This window comes from Periplaneta americana, chromosome 1, assembly GCF_040183065.1.
Source record: "Periplaneta americana isolate PAMFEO1 chromosome 1, P.americana_PAMFEO1_priV1, whole genome shotgun sequence".
NCBI lineage: Eukaryota > Metazoa > Arthropoda > Insecta > Blattodea > Blattidae > Periplaneta > Periplaneta americana.
Genome location: NC_091117.1, coordinates 51,687,522 through 51,715,305, shown reverse-complemented (window position 1 = coordinate 51,715,305; position 27,784 = coordinate 51,687,522). Strand labels below are relative to the sequence as shown.

Genomic DNA, 27,784 nt, shown 5'->3' with positions numbered 1-27,784 from the left:
TAGGCATAACAGTTTTGTTCTTTGCTTCTCTTTCTTGGGTTTCCACTTTGCCAACAGGTCCAGGATGAATTCCTATGACTGCGTCTTCAATGTTAACCAATTTGATTATGGACATAGGACTATCATATTAGTCCTTAATTTTTTATATCTCTACTGTAAATACTTTATATTATAATATATTTCTGAAGGCAGAAAACAATTGTGATATTTTGTAGTTTGATTTCAGTAGAAAAATGTCTTTCAGATATTCCTTTTATTGCAGTTAAAAACAGTGACTGAGGATAATCTAAACTTACATAATCCGTCAAGAAAACAGATTCAACTACCTGTGTGTGTAATTTGTTGGATCATAGGATTCTTTCTTCACATACCTGAAGTTTTTCTGCATGATACAGTAATAATTGTGGATGTTCAATTGCAAGCAGAATATGCATGTACACATGAAAGTAGTTCCTAGGCATTTTCAGTTCGAGACATCTGTAACTACTTCTCTCTCTCTTTACTTGCACATTATGTTGTTTCATGCAAATTTACAATGCTTACAAATACGTGAAAACCTTTCTCTCTCTCTCATATCCCTTCCAAGCAACAATGCTGCATATGTTGTAAAAATATTTTATTTGTCACTTGTGAATTACAAATCTTCTTATAAAAATATATAATATTACAAATTTTAAGACATTTATTAAATATGAAAACATTTATCCACAATACACACTTCACTTACTGATATAGGCTACATATCGATCATCCAGTTCAAAAGTTCGACAACGCAAAAATTGCCATTTTTTAGTTATTTATACTACTAAAAGCCCCTTTCGGAGCTCTTTCCGTTTCAATATTGAGATAAGTCATATTTACAACCAAAAAGAAAAAAAAAACTAAATAAACTGCTTTAGAAATAATTATAACTATGGACTTTACTAATTCATTATTAGTACATTTCGAAATGTATTAATAATGAACTGGAAGATTGTGACAAACTCGTCCTGAATACTGACTCATTTCTAATTGTCGTGGTTATGAACCAGAACTCTTTCCTTTGTAAGTGATTCATTTGAAACTTTCAACTGAAGATATCTCAAAACTTGTTTTCTTGAGTTGTCGCACTTTTGAACCAGACGATCGATATTTTGCATTCACAACCACACATAAAAAAAAACCTTTGATATGAAGTCTTTACAGTGAGCTTTACATCGAAGAATAAGTCCCTAGTAAATAAACCCAGCTGTATTTTATGAAGCACATTCAGAAATTAATAATACTGAGGCTGTTACAAAAAAATAGATTAAACCTAAAAATAATACGCAAATTACATGCTTCCCCCATGAAGAAGATGCACACTTGTTCTCAGTGTTCTACACATTTTTCGAACATAGATTAGGGATCTCATTGAGATTATCTTGATGAAGTGCACAGTGTAATGAAAAGTCTGAACTTGACTTTCAGTTCAGAACAGAGAACTGCGATTGTAAGAACAATTATTATACCATAAAAACACAATTTCGTAAATGCGTCCTTTTTTTTTAGTGACATCATCAATTTCATTAATTTTGAAATGCTCCTCGTAATGCAACAGAATATTTTATATGAATCTCACTCTTACATTGGAAGCTAGAGAAACATGACTTGGCTTAAGTTTGCTATCCTTTCAAATAAATAAATGAATGAATTAATGAGTGAATGAATGAATATGAAATTGCATTATATGTTAATATGTAACATACTGGAAGTTCGACAATGTATAATTCATTTACCTTTAAATTTAGTTCACTGCGTCCATAATAATTCGTTCATTTTTTGTCGAAAGATATGTAGCTTGGCTATAATTTATGGCACACACATTTGGTCCATTTTAAATAATTTTAACTGAAATATTAAAAGTCTGCAGAAATTTTGCCCACATGTTTTGATCCTTCAAATATATTGGTCCACTATTATGTCTTTTCTTTTCTCGTCCACTTTTTTTCAGATACATTCACTGATCCTGGGTAAAATGAAAATCCTAATGTTGGAAATGCTGTTTATGTCTTTTTCTGTAGGGAAGATAATTATTATGTACGTAACAAGAAATAATTTGGAACAATATGTATACCCATTTCAATGAAGAAGTGTTTTTACGGGAAACATTAAAATATGTTAGCAAGTTAATGAAATTCCTTATGCATTGAACGTAACAAAATCCTTCATGTCTTAAATGAATGTTCAGTTTTCTGTTGATGTATTTCATTTTCATAAATGGGGTATACATTCACATGGAAAATATTAATGTAAAGTTAATGAAATTCCTTATGCATTGAACGCCATAAAACCTCTCCTGCCTTAATTGAATGTTCAATTTTTTGTTGATGTATTTCATTTTTATAAATGGGATATATTCACATAGAAATTATTAATGTAAGTTTATGTCACATTAGGACATAAAAAAGGACGATAAATAAACTCAGTTGTTAAGTACTGAGGACATCATTTTCAGACGAAAGAGTATTTCTGTGGTTATAAAATAAAGGTGGATAAAATGAAGTGTAGACGAAAATCCCACGACCATGGTCCATACCTGTGAAATAACGGTTTGCGCGTCTGACCGCGAAACCAGGTGGCCCAGGTTCGGATCCGGTTGAGGGCAAATTACCTGGTTGAAGTTTTCCGGGTTTTTCCTCAACACAATATGAGCAAATGCTGGGTAACTTTCGGTGCAGAGCCCCAGTCTCATTTCACCGGCATTATTACCTTCATTTCGTTCAGATATTAAATAACCTGAGATGTTGATACAGCATCGTAAAATAACCCAATAAAAAACCTTGTAGTGTATGTTAACATTGAGGACACTACTTCATGGAACTACACTCTCTCTTGTCATAGTTGGTTCTTTTAGGAACTGGAAATTAAAAATCTGCTTCTTCTGGCTTGAGATCTACAAGAGTTACACTTTTCTCCCATAGCTTCTTCGCTAAACCCTCATTTCGTGCTGATTTTGATGGAGTTACTTCCTATAAAAATAAAAAAAAAGTTTTTATTGAAAAAATACTTTGTACACTTTTAATTGTGAAATTCTAGGTAATTAAAAGACGTATTCTACCTTGCAGTCCTCGAAATATTTTCCAGTAACGCCTTCCACATCTTCCGAAACTGCCAAGTAGATTGAAGTTTGTGCGCCTTCCTGAGGATTCTGAAATAAAATTAAAATAGCAGGAAAATAAACTCAGCTTTTCACCATAGTTCTACATAGTAAATGAATGAATGAATGAATGAATAAATAAATAAATAAATAAATAAATAAATAAATAAATAAATAAATAAATAAATAAATAAATAAATAAATAAATAAGTAAATAAGTAAATAAATAAATAAATAAATTAATAAATTAATAAATAAATAAATAAATAAATAAATTAATTAATAAATTAATTAATAAATTAATTAATTAAAAAAAATTGGGATATCACAGTATAAAATTTCAGTCATAATTCTCTTTTGGTTTGACCATATAAGTACTTTCTTAATGCTCCTTGATGTCTTTGCCTTTTAAATTCAATATCTCTTTCCTTGTCATAAGATATTTTTATTCCTAGATAATTAAAGTTTGATATTTGTTCTAAAATTTCTCTATCGATTATAATCTTATTCCTTGTTAGATGTTTTTCATTAAAAACCATGACTCGTTTCCCTATGGGAAATTTAAAGATTATTTTCAATATGTAAGCTTATTTATAATGGCAAAGTGCTTGTTGCACTTTATCTTCATCGTTATAAGCCTATAGGTATACTACTGTACAGTACCAGAAAAATGTAATGGGCCGTTTGAATATTCTAAGTTCCAGATAGAAAATACCGCGTATACTCAGAGACTAGAGCACGGATACACAAGCTATCGCTAACGGGGTTATTGAAATTCGTTGTTTCCAATGTTGTCGTAACCCATCCTGAAATGCATTTGAAAAGATGCGAAGAAAGTGGATTTGCTGTAAATAATATATACAGGGTGTATCTAAATTATTGGGTCCCTATCACCACGGCATGGCGCGTCCTCAGGTTGCGGATAGAGGAGACGGCCTCCAGATATGGAGGGTAGCTGCGAATATATTGAATAAGCAGTCGTGGACAGCCGATAAGGGGTGGTCCTCCAGCTTGGGGGTTGGGCGAAGGGCTAACAACCCATCACCGTAAAAAACAGCTTGTTACGAATTCCTACAGTAAGCCTCGGAATAGGACTGATTCTCTGGCACGACCACAGCAAAGGAATAAGGTTTTGAGATTTGGCACTTGGAACGTAACTAGTCTTTATAGAACAGGAGGGGTAACATTAGTAGCAAAAGAACTAGCTAGATATAGAATAGACTTTGTGGGAGTACAAGAGGTTAGGTTAGATGGGAATGGCATATCACAAATAGGAGATTACTTGTTGTATTATGGGGAAGGAAACAATAATCACCAATTAGGAACAGGATTCTTTGTACATAAAAGAATAAAATCAGCAGTAAAAAAGGTCGAATTTATCAGTGACAGGTTATCATATTTAGTACTTAAGGGTAGATGGTGCGACATCATAGTTATAAATGCTCACGCCCCAACAGAAGAGAAAGACGACTATATAAAGGATAGCTTCTATGAGGAATTGGAACATACTTTTGATCAGTTCCCTAGATATCATATGAAAATTTTATTGGGGGATTTCAACGCTAAAGTAGGACGGGAGGATATTTTTAGACCAACTATTGGAAAAGAGAGCCTACACGCAATTAGTAGTGACAATGGAGTTAGATTAGTCAACTTTGCCACATCGAAAAATTTAATTGTCAAAAGTACAACATTCCCCCATAAGGATATACATAAATATACTTGGACTTCTCCAGATGGATTGACACACAACCAAATAGATCACATCTTGATAGATAAACGGAGACATACTAGTATAGTAGATATTCGAACTTTCAGAGGTGCAGACTGTAATTCTGACCATTATTTGGTGATTGGAGAATTAAGAGAAAGATTATCAGTAGCCAAGCGAGTAGAGCAACAAGTTAATATTACTAAATTCAATATTTTGAAATTAAAGGACGAGGAAGCTAAGCAAAATTATCAGGTCGAAATTTCGAATAGGTTTGCCACTTTAGAAAGTTCCGACGAAGTTGAGAAAGAATTAGATGTTAATAGCGTGTGGGAAAATATCAGAGATAGTATCAAAATTGCAGCTGAGCAGAGCATAGGTTATTATGAAACTAAGAAAAAGAAACCGTGGTTTGATGAAGATTGTTGCATGGTAGTAGAAAGAAGGAAACAGGCAAAATTGAAATTCTTACAGGATCCAGGTGAGGAGAATAGAGATAATTATTTCAATGAAAGACGGGAAGCAAGTCGTACACTTAGGAATAAAAAGAGAGGTTACTTGAAGGAAAAACTGAATGAGGTAGAAACAAATAGTAAGAATAAAAACATTCGAGATTTATATAAGGGTATAAAGGAATTTAAGAACGGATATCAGTCAAGGGTAAACGTGATCAAGGATGAGAATGGTGACTTGCTTGCAGACTCTTCATCAATCCTAAACAGATGGAAAAACTATTTTGCGCAACTACTAAATGTACATAGGCCAAATAGAAATGATTGGGACGATATTGAAATACAAACTGCTGAGCCATTTATACCCGAACCCACGATTTCAGAAGTCGAAATTGCGATAGAAAATCTGAAAAAGTACAAGTCTCCAGGTATCGATCAAATTCCAGCAGAATTAATACAAGAGGGTGGAAGTGCATTATATAGCGAAATTTATAAACTTGTACTTGCTATTTGGGAAAAGGAAATTGTACCAGAACAATGGAAGGAGTCCATAATTGTACCTATTTTTAAAAAGGGGGACAAAACCAACTGTGGTAACTTTCGAGGAATATCACTTTTGTTGACGTCGTACAAAATTTTGTCCAATATTCTTTTGAGGAGATTAACTCCGTACGTAGATGAAATTATTGGGGATCATCAGTGCGGTTTTCGGCGTAATAGATCGACTATTGATCAGATTTTTTGTATTCGGCAGATAATGGAGAAAAAATGGGAGTATAAGGGTACAGTACATCAGTTATTCATAGATTTCAAAAAGGCATATGACTCGGTTAAGAGGGAAGTATTATATGATATTCTTATTGAATTTGGTATTCCCAAGAAACTAGTTCGATTAATTAAAATGTGTCTCAGTGAAACATACAGCAGAGTCCGTATAGGTCAGTTTCTATCTGATCCTTTTCCAATTCACTGCGGGCTAAAGCAGGGAGATGCACTATCACCTTTACTTTTTAACTTCGCTTTAGAATATGCCATTAGGAAAGTTCAGGATAACAGGCAGGGTTTGGAATTGAACGGGCTACATCAGCTTCTTGTCTATGCAGATGACGTGAATATGTTAGGAGAAAATACACAAACGGTTAGGGAAAACACGGAAATTTTACTTGAAGCAAGTAAAGCGATCGGTTTGGAAGTAAATCCCGAAAAGACAAAGTATATGATTATGTCTCGTGACGGGAATATTGTACGAAATGGAAATATAAATATTGGAGATTTATCCTTCGAAGAGGTGGAAAAATTCAAATATCTTGGAGCAACAGTAACAAATGTAAATGACACTCGGGAGGAAATTAAACGCAGAATAAATATGGGAAATGCGTGTTATTATTCGGTTGAGAAGCTCTTATCATCCAGTCTGCTGTCCAAAAATCTGAAAGTTAGAATTTATAAAACAGTTATATTACCGGTTCTTCTATATGGCTGTGAAACTTGGACTCTCACTCTGAGAGAGGAAGATAGGTTAAGGGTGTTTGAGAATAAGGTGCTTAGGAAAATATTTGGGGCTAAGCGGGATGAAGTTACAGGAGAATGGAGAAAGTTACACAACACAGAACTGCACGCATTGTATTCTTCACCTGACATAATTAGGAACTTGAAATCCAGACGTTTGAGATGGGCAGGGCATGTAGCACGTATGGGCGAATCCAGAAATGCATATAGAGTGTTAGTTGGGAGACCGGAGGGGAAAAGACCTTTAGGGAGGCCGAGACGTAGATGGGAGGATAATATTAAAATGGATTTGAGGGAGGTGGGGTATGATGATAGAGACTGGATTAATCTTGCACAGGATAGGGACCGATGGCGGGCTTATGTGAGGGCGGCAATGAACCTTCGGGTTCCTTAAAAGCCATTTGTAAGTAAGTAAGTAAGTAAGTATCTAAATTATTGTAACAAACTTCGGTAGTGATTCCTACGATTATAACAAATGAAAAATGTCCTGTGAACATAAGTCATATAATGCAGTGTTACTGAGTTACAGACATTTGCACGTTCTGAGTGCTTACAGCGCTATATTTTCACCTGGTGGCAAGATTTGGAACATTATTTTTTTGCATAGTTTGCGAGCACATTGCTTAATTAGCATATCTACCAGGTTGCACACTCCTACGATCATTACAGTCCGTGCTGTGCCACGCTGAACACCGTTAGATTAATTATAACCACATAAAGGTCGAGCCTAATAATAACCCACAGGAAGTAGGCAGTAATTATTCCACCTGAAATATCGGCCCCAAGATTGTAAATTCAATTTTATCTTTATTCGAAGAAGAAGAAAAAATAAACAAATACTCACTGGGTGGAGGCTCGAACTCGCTCGCTTCTGCGTGACAAGCAGACGCCTAGATATCTGAGCTACTGAGACGAGACGAAAGGCCCCGCTTCTGAGCAGCGTGTCAATCTCGTTACGTTATCGTGTAAATTGCACTATGAAACGACTTACAAGAGTTGGCCCAATACCTTTCCTTGGTACTATACTACAATAATTCGTAAAGTTGACTTGTTTTTAATAAAGCCTTAATGTTTACTTTCACTCTTAATAAGCAATACTTACTTTCATATATAATTGAAGGATGTGCCTCACAATAGCTATGATAAATGCTGGAAAATTTCGCCACAGATCAGTTAGTACTAAACCTGGATGAAGACTGTTGACCGTCACACCTACAAACACAATTTAAAATGACATTAAGCCAACTACGATACATTTTATGTTATACATATGTCTTGATGTAATTAATACTTTGCATTTATATAATTTGTTGAAACTTGACCACTAGCACTTCAAGGAACCGGGCAACCTAAACTGCAATTTTTGTGTATGGGTATCAGCCCAGATCACATATAGATTGCTCGGTTGCACTTTGAAGAGAACAACCTCCAGGATCGCCACCCGTCCGCCGTAAACGAACACGAGATGGCAGTACAGTTGCTAATGAAATTCAAATGGGAGTTATGACGTGACTCCTTATGTAACAACTAGATGGCAGCAAGTAAACCTGACAAAAGTTGTTACCGTCAAAGCTTATAACGCCGAGCAATCCGGGTGTTTATGATCTAGGGCATACTTGGGCATCGTGCCTCACTTGAGGATTTGTGCCTCACTGACCTTCACAGAGCTTATCGCTCTGAGTGACATCTTCAGTTCCCTTTCCTCCCTCACGCAGCTCCTAGGCGTGGGCAGGTTCTATATCAGTTTCATAAGCAATATCAGTGGTGGCATAATGGCATTATCAAAGCAGTGTGTACGCGTTAGAATACGATCATTTTATGAGAAATGGGAAGAAGAGTTTTTTTGCTGTTTAGAAGGGGAGAACATACTATGTATGTTATGCTCGAAAATCCTATTAGGCATTAATAAATGTAATATACAGCGACATTACTCCTTATGTCACAAAGAACATGCTGAATTAGAAGGTAAGACAAATTAAATGTTATTTTTTCGTACTATTCCGAAGAAAATTTACGATCTTAACATTTGCACAGTATACTAAATACGACATTATACCTTAAACATGCTACATTAAAAGGAACGAGGAATTAAATGTTGTTTGTACGTATTATTTCCAAAAGAAATTTATAAAAAAATATTAAATGTGCGTAGAAACGAAATATGATTTTCTGAAATTATTTTAGGTCGAGAACGTGCAAATCTATTACGTAATCTTGAGAAACACCAGAATATTCAAGAAAATAAACGTAGACAACGTGATGGAATATTATTGGCTAGTTACGCAATTTCTCGTCTGTGATTTAAATCAATTCAACGACGGAGAAACAATAAAGAGGTTTATGATTAAAGCTGCCGAATTAATTTGCCCAAATTGAATAAAAGTTTTCGAGAGTCTTTCCTAATAATTCGCCACTGACAGCCTTAGCGATTACGATAAGGTGACGCAGGTCACAGCAGTTTATATTTCCCATCCTACTCTGCAGTCTCCTCTCCTAGTAAACAAACTATTTCAAATCGAGTGCCTCGCGTAACCGAAAATTGTGTCCATGTATAATCTAGGGTATCAGGAACGTACAGTAGAGAAGAAAAGACCTGTCCTATGACCTTATCATGCGCCGTGGCTATATCACTAGTGGGTATGGAGGGGATAGGTAGGTTTTCGGCAGAGATGAACTTCCATGTCTGTAGATTCGTGTATATTATTGTCGGACCATCGGATCTGTGCCCCCGTAAGATATGCGAACTGATCCCTAATTCCTTCTCAGCCTCAGTAATTCATTTCTCTCCCTGCATTCCTGTCTCTCTCTTTTCTATCTCTCTCCATTTCTCTTCCCCACTACTCACAATTTTAGCCTTCTTGCGGGACAGTTTATGTGCACTTGCAGTCCAGTGTTGTCAATTCATCATGAACACTGTAGCAAGGAGTGGCGAAAGAAATATTATTAAGCAAGTACGTAATAGCATTTTGTGATGAAGAGAAACAGGTCAATATCTGTTTCCTATAAATCAGGCAACGAAAAGAGCAGCTGCTATCACAGGTGAGGCTTATTTTATTTCAATTGATTACGTATTAAAATTACTTACTTAACTAATACTAATAATACAACATTTTATGTAATTTATGTAGGCAGGCCAGAGCTCCTAATAAAGAAAATCAGGAGAGAGGAGTCTGTGCAGGAGATGAAAAGCTAGAATCACCGGGGAAAAACAGACCAAGGGAACCTTTAATTCCTGTAGATGATATGAACCGATGTATTTTAAGAAGAAAAATACAAGAATTTTATGCCGTGCAGAAAGAAGTCCCAACCTTGAAGAAATTACTGAAGGTTGCGAGAGAAGCAATAATTTCCAAGGTTGGAGAGAAACGCTACGGAAAGTGATTCGAGACGTGGGATTCAGGTTTAAAAAATGTAGAAATACAATATGTATTTTGATTGAAAGAAATGATATTGTAGCACAGTAGCGGCTGGTGGTCAAAATAATGAGTGTGCTACAATCTCTATATCGGCCTACTGTAGAGGCCTACACTTATGTATTTATCTTAATTTGGAGTCTCGTCTAGTGATGAAATATGAAGTCCATACGACGTTCTTTCGTACTGCAGAACTTGTCATTTGGTGTTAAACACCTCCATCTTGGACATCATACACTTTTCTATTGACAGTATTGCAAGAGCAGTGAGACGATCCTGGGACATAGTGTTCCTTAAAAACGTTTTTATGCGTTTCAAGGAAGAAAAACATATTTCTGGCTCAGCAGTGGTCATTGGTGTTGTAACCAAAATATTTAACAACTTCAATACTTCACAGAATGGATCCTGTAAATTGTTGGATACTATGTATTGTGACAATTGAACAGCCATCTATATTTCGGAAGTCAGGTCTTCCGTATAGAAATCCAACTTGTACCTGGAACACTCTTTTGTTCAGTATAGTATAGCTGTTGACAGCAACTTTAACTGGTAGATGGCAGCAGCAGTCGGACACTTGAATTACCAAATACATTGTACATAGTTCCGAATTCTTCCACAAACAAGCATTCTTTCGTTACGCTTTACTTTTGCAATCTCCAAGCTGTGTTGTGCTGAAGCTCACTACAGCACTTTCCCGCGTAAAAATAGCCAATCAGAGCAGTGATTTCAGCTTCGCACATGCGCATAACTGTCTACATTTTTCATGTGGAGCTTCGAGTAGCACAACGAACCCCCTGAGGCACCAAAGAAGGCAGGAAGACTAAACACTTTATAACGCGTCATGAACATAACCACGGGAAATTGTCAAATGACAGATCAAATACTATGGTGGTATTACAAATACATTATTTGAGACAAAATTATCATTGTGCTGTAGCACTGTAGCACATAAGGACGGGCCGCCCCTGTTGTAGCATGGAGGACCAGTTATTTATGACACCGTTTGATGGAAGTTTGGCAACATCCATATTCGGCAAGATTCGTGGCCTGCTGTTTGAAGTGGTGGGAGGAAAGCGGGTGGAATGGAGTAAGTACAAGCGTTAACTTTTCTAAGAACGATGACAGCGCTCAAGGGGCACAGATCCGATGGTCCGACAATAACCGTAATGAAAACAAATTACTCTCTTTCTGATCGTCTATCCTTTTCCCTCTCACAGCTCACATGCCAAGTCTCACATCCTCATCTGTATTGTTTCGTAATTATAGGGTATTTCATTTTACGACTTTCCTTAGGACAAAATTAAAGGGAATTTTATCCTACAGTTTAAATTAATAGGCATAGGGGCCGGGTATCTCAGTTGGTAGAGAAATAGGCTACAGACTGGAAGGTCCCGGGATCATTCCCAGGTGGTTGAGGGTTTTTTCTTATTGCCAAAATTTCCAAAACAGGCCCGGGGTCCATATGTCAAATTGATTGCCTACCACGGCTTTTCCTGGGTTAAAAAGCAGTCGAAGAGTGGTGATTATGAAAGCATGGATATTCCCGCCCCCATGCCTTCATATACTTTCATGGTGTCTGAAGGGATTAAAGAAAGAAATGAAATATTTTTTTTCCTATGTTATGGAAGAGGACCCGAAGGCTTATTGTGCTGACGTGACCTCCTTAGATAGGGATGAAAGTTACCCACCTATTTTACTTTAATTGTTTGAGCAGGAAAGCCTCGAAAAACCCCAACCAGGTAACTTGTTTCAACCAGGATTTGAACCCGGACCCTTTCTTTTCATGGTCAGATATACTAACCGTTTCTCCACACCTGTGGACAAGATAAATAATATGATGTAAAACTTTACATTTGTTTAACGTGATGCTGGACATTTGGGTTTTTGCACCATGTCATAGATGCATAATCATCAACATTTCGGAACTGCATACCAGCTCTCTTCTCAGAGAAGTTAAGGTAATGGAAACTTATCTGTTGAGTCACTGGTGTAGCTCATATGATAATGAGCTGGACTCATAATTCCTTTCGTGCTGATCATCTGGTTGGGTTTTTTTCATACTTTCCCCTCAATTGTAAGGCGAAAGTGAGATAATCTCATGGGGAATCCTCGGACTGATCTCGCTAAATACGATCTTGATACTGCCAATTTCACCTACACTAGGCAGTTGATACAGCATCGTTAATTAATCGATTAAAAAGCTTATTGAATTTTTACTAACATATTAAAGAACAAGTTGAACAAATACAGTGAATTCGTTTTGGAAGAGAAACTATGTGGGTTCAGGAAAAGAGAGGTATAGTAGACGCTATTTTCTCACTATAACAAACCTAAAAAAGGAAAGACTGTTACTTATCAACATTTATATTTTATTTATTGATTACGAAAAAGCATGCGACAATATAAAGTGGGAAAAAATTGTGATAAAATTTAAGCAAATAATAATATGTATCACCGCAATCAGTGCAGGATTTAGGTTTGACTGACATTTACAATGGCCACAAATGGTCATTTTTGTCATGTTTTAAATTTGATGTCATTTTGTAGGTTATTCTAATTCTTTAAGTTTAAGATGTAAATCTGATACACATTTTAGTATAATGCCACACATTTAAGTAGCTCAGTTAGTCTCAAACTTCAACTGTAATTTTCTGGAGTAAAATGAATTTATGACACATTGATAAATTTAAATAGTGATAGCTCTAAAACCTTTTTACCTATTGACTTGATTTGTTTTTTAAATTAAACCCCCATTTATGAGATTGTTGTCTATACAAGCCAAGCACTGTACTAGACCAAAACAACTAACTTACCGCTTCCTTCTAATTTTCTTGCTAATTCATTGGTCATCAGAACATTCGCTAATTTGCTGGCGCAATACACATGGTCACCTCCATATGATTTCTCGAAGTTTAAGTCATTTAAATCCAAGATGCCAACTCTATGCAATGTTGACGCGACAACCACAATTCGACTGGGGGCTGATTTCTTTAGCAGACCTAAAAGAGAAAGTTTAATTTACAGACTTCCAGAAGATAAAAATTATGAATTACAAAATTTCTCTAGACATCACAAAGAATGAAGAAACCTTCTTACACGTGAGAGGTTCGACATAAATTAAGATGCTGCACTACTTTTACATTATTACTGGAATGCATGATACCTACTGTATTAGAAATTTCCAAAAGATTAGTATTATAAAAAAACAAAGAAGGTACAAATTATAAACAGAGGATACGTAGAAGAAGAAGCTGAATATAGTGGAAATAGAGAAGAGAAAAGATTCAGAGGAAGTAGAAGGATTACAAGCTACATAGGAAAAAACAGAAGAGAAGTAAGAAAAAGATAATTAACTACTAAGAAGATGCGAAAGGTTCAAAGGAAAAAGCAGAAGATATCGAGGGAGAAGTAGAAGGTACATAAGAAGTAGGAAGTTTACAGGAAGAAAAAGCAAGAAGTGAAGAAGAAGAAGAAGAAGAGGAGGGGGGAAAGTATAGAGGAAGAAACGGAAATCACATAAGTTGCAGAAAATTCAAGAGAAAGACACACAAGATACAAAGGAAAAAAGATTCAGGAGGCACAAAAGAAGAAGAAAATGTAGGAAATTCAGAGATAGAAGCAATAGACATAAGAAGGCATAAGAAGAATCAGAAGACATAAAAAGATGCAGAAGGCACAGAGGAAGAAGATTTAGAAAGCATAAAAGAAGAAGAAAACGCAGAAAGTTCAGAGAAAGAAGCAGAAAACATAAGCAGAAGATGCATAATGCATAGAGGAAAAAATGCAGAAAGCATAGAAGAAGATGATGATGAATTTAAAAGGAAAAAGAAGATATAAGAAGAGGGAGCTCATCAGGCACAGAGGAAGAAAGTTTAGAAGGCACAGAAGAAAATGCAGGAAGTTCAGAGAAAGAAATAGAAGACATAAGAGGATACATAAGGCACAAAGGAAGAAGATACAGAAGGTAAGGAGAAGAAAAAGAAGATGTAGGAAGTTCAGAGAAAGGAGCAGTAGACATAAAAAGATGTATAAGACGTAGAGGAAGAAGATTCGGAAGGTTTAGAGAAATAAATGGACGATGAAGATAGAGGAAGATTATGCAGAAGGTTCAGACAAAGAATCAGAAGACACATAGGAAGACGACGTTGGTGGTTGATAAAATTACAGTTCTACTCTTCGATCAGAAAAGATTTGATCAATTGGATAAAATTATAGACCTAGGAAGTTTTAATTATGCAGAATGCATAGAGGTTGAAGATGCAGAGGGTTGAGAGAATCAGAACTAGCATTAGGTCTATTTTTAACCTGGTTAAAACTTTACATAATCTTACCTACTAACAAGCAAGTAAGTAGGAATGGTCCGTAGTGGTTGACTTGCATGCCAAGGAGGATGTTGTCCTCGGTGAGCTTCTGCCCGACTCTGGTAGCGCCTGCATTGTTGATGAGCACGTCTAGTTTGGGTTCGGTCTTGATAATGTGGTCAGCGAATTTACGGACTGAGGCAAGAGAACTCAGGTCCAGGTGCTGAACTTCCACATTGGAGTTGCCTGAGCTAGTGATAATCTTGTCTGTCGTACATAAGATTACAATTTTATTTTAATATTATTCACACGTAACTCAATTTGCAATAGTAATAGCAGCACGTGGATCTTGTGCTTCATATTTAAAGCTCTGGTTTTATGCCTGTAGTCTCGAATAGAAGTTGCAGTATTCGAAATGGCTATTGCAGAAAGGTTTCCTTGAAATGCTAAGTTATCATTGTACACTGTTATGCACACAAAAAAAGCCCTCTCATATAGCATAAATACAGAATGAGGCAGAAGTCAGGTTAAATAGGAACACCCAGTATATGTTCAATTTGAGAACCATCTGCTTGAATGCATGCCTCAATCCGATGTTCCCAATTGCGTAAAATTTGTATAAGTGTGGAGGGGGTAATTTGTGACATGACTTCTGTGATTTTTTTAAGGTTGTCTATACTGTTAATTTTCTTAGTGCACACTTTGGCCTCTAATTACCTTCACAGGTGTAAAAATCCAGAGGTGTTAGGTCTGGAGACTGTGGTGGCCATTCAACAGGACCTCGATGACCTATCCACCTTCCTGGAAACTGTTCGTTTAACCACAAACAAACTTGGCTACCGTAATGGGGGTGGGGCACCGTCTTGTTGAAACATTGGGGAAAATTCCATTGTTGATTCAGGATGCTCGGGGGAACACTCTCTTATAACATTTTCTTGTACCTTTCAGCAGTGAGATTATCTCTGATGAAAAAAGGCCCAAAGACTGTTGTTCCCCTTATGCCACATCAACTTTCCTGCCCCTGGATTTTGCACGGATTCATGCAACTGGGGATGGTGTCACTCCAATATCGTAATTTTGCTTGTTGACTTCGCCATTAGTCTAGAAAAGTAGCTTCATCGCTGAGCAGAATAAAAGGAAGAAAGCGGACAATTTTTCTATGTAACCTATCTTCTCCCTCACCGTGTATTATATTTTGCCAACTAGGGACTTGAGTGAAGGAGATTGCATTAATGTCCACAGTGATATTAATAATAATTAGACGTTAAAATAGGACAATAATGATAATTAATACGATGCTGTTTCTTAATACTGGGCGCGACCAGAAAGTAAGTTTTCCTGAGGATGTTTAGAAAAATGAAACACAATTTTATGGAAAGATTTATTGGAACAGATACACCAAATTTGAGCTATTTTTCAACATACTCCCCACCACAATTGAGACATTTGTCATACCGTGGGATCAACTTTTGTATCCCTGTGTCGTAGAAGTCTGCCACATGGGATCCGAACCAGTGAGTGACAGCTGTCTGCATCTCTCTGTCACTGTAAAAATGCTGACCGGACAGGAATTTCTTGGGGAGTAAGAAATTATGGTAATCACTGGGAGCGAGATCCGGGCTGTAGGGTGACTGTTGAAACACCTCCCAGCAGAACTCCTGCAGAAGATCTGTTGTGCGCCGAACCGTATGTGTCCAAGCAATTACCACTTCGAAAACCGGTTCACAACGTCGAAGTAATACCATGTCATCTTTTGTAGTTATAGAGTCCTATTTCTTCGAGGATGGCGACTGTAGTACTGTTATGGTGAATTCATAGCGTTATATTGGCGTGTTAAATAACTTGTTGGTCCACACCTGTGGAGTAACAGTCAGCGCGTCTGGCCGCGAAACCAGGTGGCCCGGGTTCGAATCCCGGTCGGGACAAGTTACCTGGTTGAGGTTTTTTCCGGGGTTTTCCCTCAACCTAATACGAGCAAATGCTGGGTAACTTTCGGTGCTGGACCCCGGACTCATTTCACCGGCATTATCACCTTCATTTCATTCAGACGCTAAATAACCTAGATGTGGATACAGCGTCGTAAAATAACAAAATAAAATAAAAATAAAAGAACTTGTTGTGCTTGAAGTAGCTCGTCATTCTGTTAATGATGCCACATTACTTTAAATAATTGCAAGGATTGCATTTTCATGTTGTATTATATTACATACCGGTAACTGAAGTAGGCCTAATACTTTTTCAATACTTACGAGTTTTCATAATTCCCTGCCGCACTTTGTACTTGAATACTGAGCATGAAGCTAATCTTAAATATACTGTTGTTTCAGGTGACATTGACTTCACTCGAAATTTGAACGTCACTGGTAAGTACTCAATGACAACTTTGATTATTTTATATTGAGTGATTCAGCCAACACTCTACTGCCATGTAGTGCTAATGGCGAGCAACCCAGCTGGCATGGAAATTTTCTTATTCTCAGTATTGCAGCAGAACAGCAACTGATTCCATAACGTGTTATTAAATAATTATAGTTATTTTGAGATACATGTATTTACTTTTTTGTTCAGGATAATCAACTAGGTTGTAGTTCCTGCGTTAGGTAATTTTTTACAATTTTAGTTTTATTAACTTTGCAGCCCTTTATACAGAACCATACATAAAATCCATTTGTTCCAAAGCGCTCTGAAATAATTTGGTAGGGGAATTTTCCAGTAGAAAGTTAATACCGTGTTTTCTCGAATATTACGCGCACTTTTTTCTGAAGTATGCAAGTAAAAAATACTGATGTGCGTCTTACTTGAAATAAAGTTTGCAACTTTGTCGATTTTTTATCCTACGCAACTTCTAAGATTGTAGCGCATGCCATTATCTTCCCACGCAGGTTTTTCAATTGTTAACATTGTTAAATCGCATTTGGATTAGCAATAATTGTGTCAGAATGAAGTTGAAGTGTGATAAATGTATAGTTTGAGTGTCTTATGTTTTCAATTCTGAAAATGAATACCACTAACGATACGAAATTGCAATCCTTTACTTGCAGTGAAAAACTTAAAATTAACTGAACTGTATTTATGTTTAATTCTTCTAATTTGTTGTCACTACATTTGTTGGAAATTTTATTTTCATAATTTGCGTTTTTTTACCTTCTTAAAGTGGAATGCGCGGCTTATTCGAGGGCGCGGGGCATTCGAGAATATACGGTATAATCTAAATCCTCCTCCGTTAGTACTATTCCCTCATGTTAAGACGTTTTATCTTCAAAACTTCGCGTTTTCCGAAATTTATTCACCAATGGTGAAATGGTGTGCAACCCTAGCATTGGAGAACTGAATTCTGAACTGTCTCTGAACTTCACATACTAACTGACATACTGACTCCGTTAACACACTGTTGTCGTACATGGAAACTCTATGGAATTAAATACTTAAATTGAGCCATTTAATTTTATTGAGAATTCGCCCAAATACAAAGAAAAGCTAGAAACACTCTCTGACCACACGAATGCACGTATACGGCTGAATAGGTTTGGCTTGCTCATGTACAAGACGCTCTTGTTCTGGCCCGCTATTGTCAGTAGCAGTATTGTGTGACAATTTATTGCAGACTGAATTACTCACTAGTTCAATAATTAGTTAGAATGCAGCATGAAATTATATTGTTTTTATGCACGTTTACTGAATACCATAGTAGTAACAAATATATCAAAATGTAAATTTATAAAAAGGGGCGGGAAACATTTAAAATTCTTGCACTGCTGAATCTTGTTACAATAATTGAGTGTCACGTTTAAAATTCTTGCACTGCTGAATCTTGTTACAATAATTGAGTGTCACATTTAAAATTCTTGCACTGCTGAATCTTGATACAATAATTGAGTGTCAAGAGATTTGTTACAAGTATTATTGCATTACAAGAAATGTAATTTAATGCGATTCTTATAGGTTTTTGTTAAGGTTACATGTGAAATTTAATTTTTCGCACTGAGCAATTTTCTAGGCGTGAACGTGTATAGGATCAGTACACGCCAATAAATTGAATACTTACCACAAGCTTTCTTTCCCCTTTCCAAATCTCGGCAGGCAAGGATCACCTTAGCCCCTCGCTTAGCGAGATCAAGTGCAGTCTCTTTTCCAATACCTTAAGGAATTGAATACATTACTTAAAAAGAATTTTAAATATTTTTCATCTAAACTATGCAAGGATTAGGTACGAAATATTATGCACAAGCTTAAATTATTGTTGTGATATTTTAGTAAATAGAAGAATATTATCAGCTTTGTTTCTACAGCAGTTTCCAACGGTTTGAAACCATAACGAGCATATCGTCGGTTTCTTGGTAAAAGTGACCAAGTCCAAAATGAAAAATTGTTGGGAAAAGGCTTTTAAAGGTTTAATGATTCATCCAAAGATAAATGTACTTCTGTAGATTTTAGTAATAAGTTATTTTGAAAGTAAATGTGCTATATTATTAGATTTTAATATAAAATTATGTCCTAAATTTTCATAAAACTTGGAAGCCTTGGAATGTGACTTGGTCACTTTTACCAAGAAACCGACGATATGCACTTCAGTTTTACGCATAGAAAGTCGATGTGCGCATGCTCATGACAATTGCAAACTGTCGGAAAGTGCTGCAGAAACAAATCTATTACCAGTTAAAATATCCACAAACATGACTCTTTGTACAGTAGCATTCTTATTATTGGCACTTTTACTAATAATTTTCATTTGTAACTTCAGCACATTTAACACGTGATGTAAGTTAGAGGCTTGTTATTAAATCACCTGTGTTGGCTCCAGTAATGATGACAGTCTTTCCGTCCATGCGCTTCTTACTTTTGCATACACCAGTTGTTAGTTTTACGTACAACTTCAGTCCTGGAATTATATAAACATTGAACACTGTGGCAACTTCTGGTAAAAGAAAAATGCGTGTATTTTTATCTTTTCACTGATTAACTGAATAGGATTGAAATCTGTGTCTTCAAGAAGTTGTGCCGATAGAAAAATTATTATACAGGGCTACTACAAAAGGATCATTCGTTTTCGAACTGCTATATTACTCGTACAACAGTGAGTGATAGGTACATCAAAAGAACCGAAAACGCACTTGGTTTGCATTGTGTACACCAGTTGGCAGCACGAGTGTAGTGCCTGCACAAAATGGTGACAAAACAAGAAAATAGTTTTTGTGTGTTGGAATATGCGAGATATACATCTGTTATAACAGTGCAATGCGCATTCAGTCGAGAATATGGACACGAACCGCCATGTAAACAGAGCATTTTGCGGTGGTATCGGCAATTCAAGGACACTGGATTGGGCGTGTTGGTGCAGATAACCAAGCTCTGTTCTCTTGGCCTCCCAGGTCACCAGACCTAACGCCATGTGACTTCTACCTTTGGGGGTACATTAAGAACCGCGTCTACGTACCTCCACTGCCACAAACACTGGTACAGCTGAGGGAGCGCATCAATAATGCAGTAATGGGCATTGACAGGACAACGCTACACAATGTGTGGAACGAACTGGACTACCGCCTGGACGTATGTCGTGTCACCCGAGGGGCACACATAGAACATTTGTAGAGTGTGGGAATAAATGTGTTGCGTGTACGGTTCTTATGATGTATCACTCATTGTTGTACGAGTAATACTCTTGAAAATATAGCAGTTTGGAAATGAATGATTCTTTTGTAGTAGTCCTGTACTTAACTGTATATATGGAGAAATATACATAGTACACCTTTGCACTACGACAACAAAGTGGTATGAACATACCCATAAATGACAAGTTGAATTATCGCTGTGTTCCATTGCCATTGCTCATAGAAATTACTTGTTTTTGGTTATCATTATTTTCAGTATGTTCTATTTACATAAGTTGGAATAAATCTACATGAAGTTGTATGGTTTATTTTTCCTGCTTCGAAACTTAAATTTTTGTCGTTAGCGAGACAGAGGGTGCGCCATAGGAGGCTGGTCTAAGTTATACCTGTGATTAGGTGGGATGATGAAAGAGATTTTTTAGGATGCATAATCATTATTATTGGAAAGCATATAAAGGAATTTAGTACAGTTTTAGAAGGTGAATGATACACAGTTTTTATAACCATCGATAGATATATCTAGGTAGGAAATATAGATAGGAATTTTATTAAGAAAATCTTACCTATTAATACGATGAGTATTCCCCACACCAATGGGCAATTAAACGAACACGCCATTGTATTCCTGTAGCCTTTCAGATGTTTTGTTTAGCCTTCTAACTTATTAAAGCATTCTCACTTCCGCACTGCAATAAAGTGAAGTGTCTTAATTATACAGAATCAATAATAAAATATCAAATGTACACGATTTTTTTTTACATTTTGACGAGTACCACGCTATTGGTACAACTTTACTTTGAACACTTTGACGACTACCAAGTTACCGGTACAATTATTTTGAATACTTTGACAAGTACCACGTTACCGGTATAATTATTTCAAATACTTTAACGAGACCATGTTACCGGTACAATTTCCTTAAATACATTGACAGGTACCAAGTTACCGGTACAATTATTTTGAACACTTTGACAAGTACCAAGTTACAGGTACAATTATTTTGAATACTTTGACAAGTACCACGTTACCGGTATAATTATTTCAAATACTTTAACGAGACCATGTTACCGGTACAAGTTCCTTAAATACATTGACAGGTACCAAGTTACCGGTACAATTATTTTGAACACTTTGACAAGTACCAAGTTACAGGTACAATTATTTTGAATACTTTGACAAGTACCACGTTACCGGTATAATTATTTCAAATACTTTAACGAGACCATGTTACCGGTACAATTTCCTTAAATATATTGACAGGTACCAAGTTACCGGTACAATTATTTTGAACACTTTGACAAGTACCAAGTTACAGGTACAATTATTTTGAATACTTTGACAAGTACCACGTTACCGGTATAATTATTTCAAATACTTTAACGAGACCATGTTACCGGTACAAGTTCCTTAAATACATTGACAGGTACCAAGTTACCGGTACAATTATTTTGAACACTTTGACAAGTACCAAGTTACAGGTACAATTATTTTGAATACTTTGACAAGTACCACGTTACCGGTATAATTATTTCAAATACTTTAACGAGACCATGTTACCGGTACAATTTCCTTAAATATATTGACAGGTACCAAGTTACCGGTACAATTATTTTGAACACTTTGACAAGTACCAAGTTACAGGTACAATTATTTTGAATACTTTGACAAGTACCACGTTACCGGTATAATTATTTCAAATACTTTAACGAGACCATGTTACCGGTACAAGTTCCTTAAATACATTGACAGGTACCAAGTTACCGGTACAATTATTTTGAACACTTTGACAAGTACCAAGTTACAGGTACAATTATTTTGAATACTTTGACAAGTACCACGTTACCGGTATAATTATTTCAAATACTTTAACGAGACCATGTCACCGGTACAATTTCCTTAAATATATTGACAGGTACCAAGTTACCGGTACAATTATTTTGAACACTTTGACAAGTACCAAGTTACAGGTACAATTATTTTGAATACTTCGACAAGTACCACGTTACCGGTATAATTATTTCAAATACTTTAACGAGACCATGTTACCGGTACAAGTTCCTTAAATACATTGACAGTTACCAAGTTACCGGTACAATTATTTTGAACACTTTGACAAGTACCAAGTTACAGGTACAATTATTTTGAATACTTTGACAAGTACCACGTTACCGGTATAATTATTTCAAATACTTTAACGAGACCATGTTACCGGTACAATTTCCTTAAATACATTGACAGGTACCAAGTTACCGGTAGAATTATTTTAAACATTTTCAAAAGTACCAAGTTACAGGTACAATTATTTTGAATACTTTGACAAGTACCAAGTTACCGGTAGAAATATTTTAAACACTTTCACAAGTACCATGTTACCAATAGAATAATTTAAACACTTTGACAAGTACCAAGTTACCGGTAGAAATATTTTAAACACTTTCACAAGTACCATGTTACCGATAGAATAATTTAAACACTTTGACAAGTACCAAGTTACCGATAGAAATATTTTAAACACTTTGACAAGTACCAAGTTGTCGGTACAATTATTTTAAACAATTTTACAAGTACTAATTATCGATACAATTATTTTAAACATTTTGACAAGTCCCAAGTTAACGGTAGAATTATTTTAAACACTTCGACTAGTTACCACATTACCGGTACAATTATTTTAAACACTTTGACGAATACCAAACTACCAGTACAATTATTTTAAACGCTTTTACGAGTATAAAGGTATCGATATAATTATTTTGAACACGTTGACAAGTATCAAGTTTCCGGTACAATTATTTTAAATACGTTGATGAGTACCAGGTCACCGGTACAATTATTTTCAAGACGTAGTACCAGGTCACCGGTACAATTATTTTCAAGACGTTGACGAGTACCAGGTCACAGGTACAATTATTTTCAAGACGTTGACGAGTACCAGGTCACAGGTACAATTATTTTCAAGACGTTGACGAGTACCAGGTCACAGGTACAATTATTTTCAAGACGTTGACGAGTGCCAAGTACGGTACATTTTTTTGAACACTTTGTCAAGTAGCAAGTTATCGGTACAGGTATTTTAAATACTTTGAGGAGCAACAAGTGAGCGGTAAAATTATTTTAAGCACTATGACGAATACTAAGTTACCGATACAATTATTTTAAACACTTTGACGAGTACTAAGTTTCCGGCACAATTATTTTAAACACTATGACGAGTACTAAGGTACCGATACAATTATTTTAAACACTTTGACGAGTACTAAGTTTCCGGCACAATTATTTTAAACACTATGACGAGTACTAAGGTACCGATACAATTATTTTAAACATTATGACGAGTACTAAGGTACCGATACAATTATTTTAAACACTATGACGAGTACTAAGGTACCGATACAATTATTTTAAACACTTTGACGAGTGCTAAGTTTCCGGCACAGTTATTTTAAACACTATGACGAGTACTAAGGTACTGATACAATTATTTTAAACACTATGACGAGTACAAAGGTACCGATACAATTATTTTAAACACTTTGACGTTTACTAAGTTTCCGGCACAATTATTTTAAACACTATGACGAGTACTAAGGTACCGATACAATTATTTTAAACACTATGACGAGTACTAAGGTACCGATACAATTATTTTAAACACTATGACGAGTACTAAGGTACCGATACAATTATTTTAAACACTTTGACGAGTACTAAGTTTCCGGCACAATTATTTAAACACTATGACGAGTACTAAGGTACCGATACAATTATTTTAAACACTATGACGAGTACTAAGGTACCGATACAATTATTTTAAACACTTTGACGAGTGCTAAGTTTCCGGCACAGTTATTTTAAACACTATGACGAGTACTAAGGTACTGATACAATTATTTTAAACACTATGACGAGTACAAAGGTACCGATACAATTATTTTAAACACTTTGACGTTTACTAAGTTTCCGGCACAATTATTTTAAACACTATGACGAGTACTAAGGTACCGATACAATTATTTTAAACACTATGACGAGTACTAAGGTACCGATACAATTATTTTAAACACTATGACGAGTACTAAGGTACCGATACAATTATTTTAAACACTTTGACGAGTACTAAGTTTCCGGCACAATTATTTAAACACTATGACGAGTACTAAGGTACCGATACAATTATTTTAAACAATATGACTAATACTAAGTTAGCGACACAATTATTTTAAGCACTATGACGAGTACTAAGGTACCGATACAATTATTTTAAACGATATGACTAATACTAAGTTAGCGACACAATTATTTTAAGCACTATGACGAGTACTAAGGTACCGATACAATTATTTTAAACAATATGACTAATACTAAGTTAGCGACACAATTATTTTAAGCACTATGACGAGTACTAAGGTACCGATACAATTATTTTAAACAATATGACTAATACTAAGTTAGCGACACAATTATTTTAAGCACTATGACGAGTACTAAGTTACCGATACAATTATTTTAAATACTTTGACGAGCGCTGAATTTCCGGCACAATTATTTTAAACTGTACTAAGTTACCGGAACAATTATTTTCAAAACTTTTACGAGTACATTAATTATTTTTAACATTTTGTCGAGGACGAAGTTCCTGCAAATATTATTTTATAGTGACTGTTTAAAAAATATCGTTAGGCATTTATATTAGGCACTTTCGCGCTTCTATCGGTACGAAATGCATATATTATGGATTGTCATTCAATCTGTCTGTCTGTCCGTGCATCTTTGGAAGACTTGCTCATTTGTTAGGCCTACGTTACATTAATGGATTGTGACGTGGCGGCTTTTTTTTTTAAGCTCCGTCATACGATTTTTTTTACACAGTGTGTTGTGTGTAATATGTGTGTTATGCTCGGGAAGGATATGGAAGATAAGTCTTTGTAATAAAAAGAAAATAACTTCATTCTTATGAAAATGTACATTATAGTGTAATTAATAAAACGCGATAAATAAAAACGAAATGAAGAATAATAATTCACACGATGAACTGACTAGCTATAATTAGACAGAAATCCTAAATTTTCAGACATTTTATTAAAATGGTTAAATTGTGGTTTATTTAACGGCGCTCCCAATTGCCGAGGTTATGTCAGCGCCGCCGGTGTGCCGGAATTTTATCCCGCAGTTCTTTTACATGCCAGGAGGTCTACTGGCATGAGCCTGTCGCATTTAAGCACATTTAAATGTCATCGACCTGGGCCGGGATTGAACCCGCAATCTCGAGCACAGAAGGCCAGCGCTATACTAACTAAACTACCCAGGCCGACCATTGTTATTAAACCTCCTTTTATAATTATTAGGGCCTATGTGAGCGACTTACGATTATGGAATTAAGTGTTTAAATAAGTTTGCCACAGTTTAAACCGTATCATTCGCATCATTAAATAGTCAGATCACTAGGAGTGATATATCCTCACCGCTCATCTCACTCTCAGCTACCAAGGAAATTTGAGAAAACAGTAATAGCACGAACCGTCACTGAGAAAATGTGTAACTATTGACAGTCAGGGGCGTAATTTCACTTTTTATTTGCAGGAGGTACGATTTTTTAGGGAAGATCGTATAGGATATAGGCCTATTGCGTTGTGTACTGCCTCCCGATTTCCTCATACCGTTATTTTTTTATTACTTCGAGTCACAAGTTGGACTAATACCATGGTTTGTTTGTTTTACGGTAAGTCTACCCTACTTTACACACATAGACCTAGTTTTAACTTCTTACCCTACTTAAGCGGTACTTAATTTACATGGACTTGCTGTTGATATGACATAGGTGCGAACAAATGAACATACACAGTTTTAATGAGAAGGAAATTTTAATTTGAATTAGCTATATATATATATATACGCATACATACATACATACATACATACATACATACATACATACATACATACATACATACAGTCCACACCTGTGGAGTAACGGTCAGCGCGTCTGGCTGCGAAACCAGGTGGCCCGGGTTCGAATCCCGGTCTGGGCAAGTTACCTGGTTGAGGTTTTTTCCGGGGTTTTCCCTCAACCCAATACGAGCAAATGCTGGGTAACTTTCGGTGCTGGACCCCGGACTCATTTCACCGGCATTATCACCTTCATATCATTCAGACGCTAAATAACCTAATGTTGATACAGCGTCGTAAAATAACCCAAGAAAATAAAAAATACATACATACATACATATACTACCGATCAAAAGTTTTCGATCAGCTATAAATACAACTATATACTTTATTTTAATCTACGAACATATCGGAAAAACTAAATAGACCAACAAAATAAATATTTTCTCTCTCTGTCATTAGAATATGATAGAATATTCAAAACGAAATCCTGTTTAAACCACAAATCCATAGTTGTGATAGGTGATCGAAAACTTTTGACCGGTAGTGTATGTGTGTATAATATATATATATAAAAGGTAAAAGGTAAAGGTATCCCCGTAACATGCCATGAAGGCACTTGGGGGGCATGGAGGTAGAGCCCCATGCTTTCCATGACCTCGGCACTAGAATGAGGTGGTGTGGTCGGCACCACGCTCTGACCGCCTTTTACCCCCGGGATATATATATATATATATATATATATATATATATATTATTTGCAATAGGTATCAACTACGAATGTAGCAAAAAATAACACCTTGGTTTCATTTGAGCAAAGTGATAACTAACTCGTTTTTCATTTCTTAAGCTTTTATAAAAATGGAATGTTTTAATATTAAAAGTACAGTTCTCAGATTTTTTTCTTTAGTAGTAGGCCTACCTACTATTCAATTATTATTTTTCTTAAGCTGTTATAAAAATGGAATATTTTAATATTAAAAGTACAGTTCTCAGATTTTTTTCTTTAGTAGTAGGCCTACCTACTATTCAATTATTATTTTTCTTAAGCGGTTATAAAAATGGAATATTTTAATATTAAAAGTACAGTTCTCAGATTTTTTCTTTAGTAGTAGGCCTACCTACTATTCAATTATTATTTTTCTTAAGCGGTTATAAAAATGGAATATTTTAATATTGAAAGTACAGTTCTCACATTTTTTTTCTTTAGTAGTACCTACTATTCAATTATTATTTTTCTTAAGCGGTTATAAAAATGGAATATTTTAATATTAAAAGTACAGTTCTCACATTTTTTCTTTAGTGATACCTACTAAATTATTACTTTTCATTTAATTTTTAAAAGGGGGAGCAATATTACCTAATGTTACTGTTTTAAAGACGGACCAATGCTGATACTGTTAAAATATCTAGACATATAGGCCTAGTGATGTCCTATCCGTCCTTTGTAACCTTACCTATCTCTCTAGTTTGTCATAGTCACGATTTAATATTTAATAATTACCATCTTCCTTAATCTTAGAACTGTATTAAAGTATTATTCTTTCGTACCCACCCGTTGTACTAAATAAGTGCGAAAATTGTAGTATTTTGAAAATCTAATGCTATATTTAACTTACCTGTGGCCAGAGTTCGAAGAGCAGTCAAATTATTATTCTATGCGCGTTTCCGCAGTATTATGGACGTCCTTGAACCCCAGTGAGTAGAACCCGACTGCTGCTTTGTGGTCCATGCAGACTACATCATGACCGTGAATAAGAAGTGGCACGTCTACAGCTATTAAAC

At 35.7% G+C, this 27,784-nt stretch overlaps 1 protein-coding gene across 1 annotated transcript; it reads right to left on the bottom strand.

Moving 5' to 3' along the window:
- Positions 1–599: 599 nt before the first annotated feature.
- Positions 600–27,784, bottom strand: LOC138695256 (retinol dehydrogenase 13-like). Its single transcript, XM_069819701.1, has 9 exons — positions 27,619–27,784; positions 20,677–20,799; positions 19,291–19,383; positions 18,550–18,642; positions 14,535–14,771; positions 13,017–13,202; positions 7,893–8,002; positions 3,080–3,169; positions 600–2,990 (listed from the first exon to the last, which is right to left on the bottom strand). Exons 2-9 carry the CDS (start codon positions 20,729–20,731, stop codon positions 2,886–2,888), a joined length of 969 nt encoding a protein of 322 aa, XP_069675802.1. The 5' UTR covers positions 20,732–20,799; positions 27,619–27,784; the 3' UTR covers positions 600–2,885.

What these genes read in the sequence shown, in the direction of transcription:
- LOC138695256 (XM_069819701.1), bottom strand. Translation starts at nt 20,731, where the DNA reads ATGGCGTGTTCGTTTAATTGCCCATTGGTGTGGGGAATACTCATCGTA. An exon ending in CATTACTGGAGCCAACACAG is followed by an intron (nt 18,643 to 19,290) that starts GTGATTTAATAA and finishes CAATTCCTTAAG; the next exon opens with GTATTGGAAAAGAGACTGCA. An exon ending in ACTTACTTGCTTGTTAGTAG is followed by an intron (nt 13,203 to 14,534) that starts GTAAGATTATGT and finishes TTTCTCTTTTAG; the next exon opens with GTCTGCTAAAGAAATCAGCC.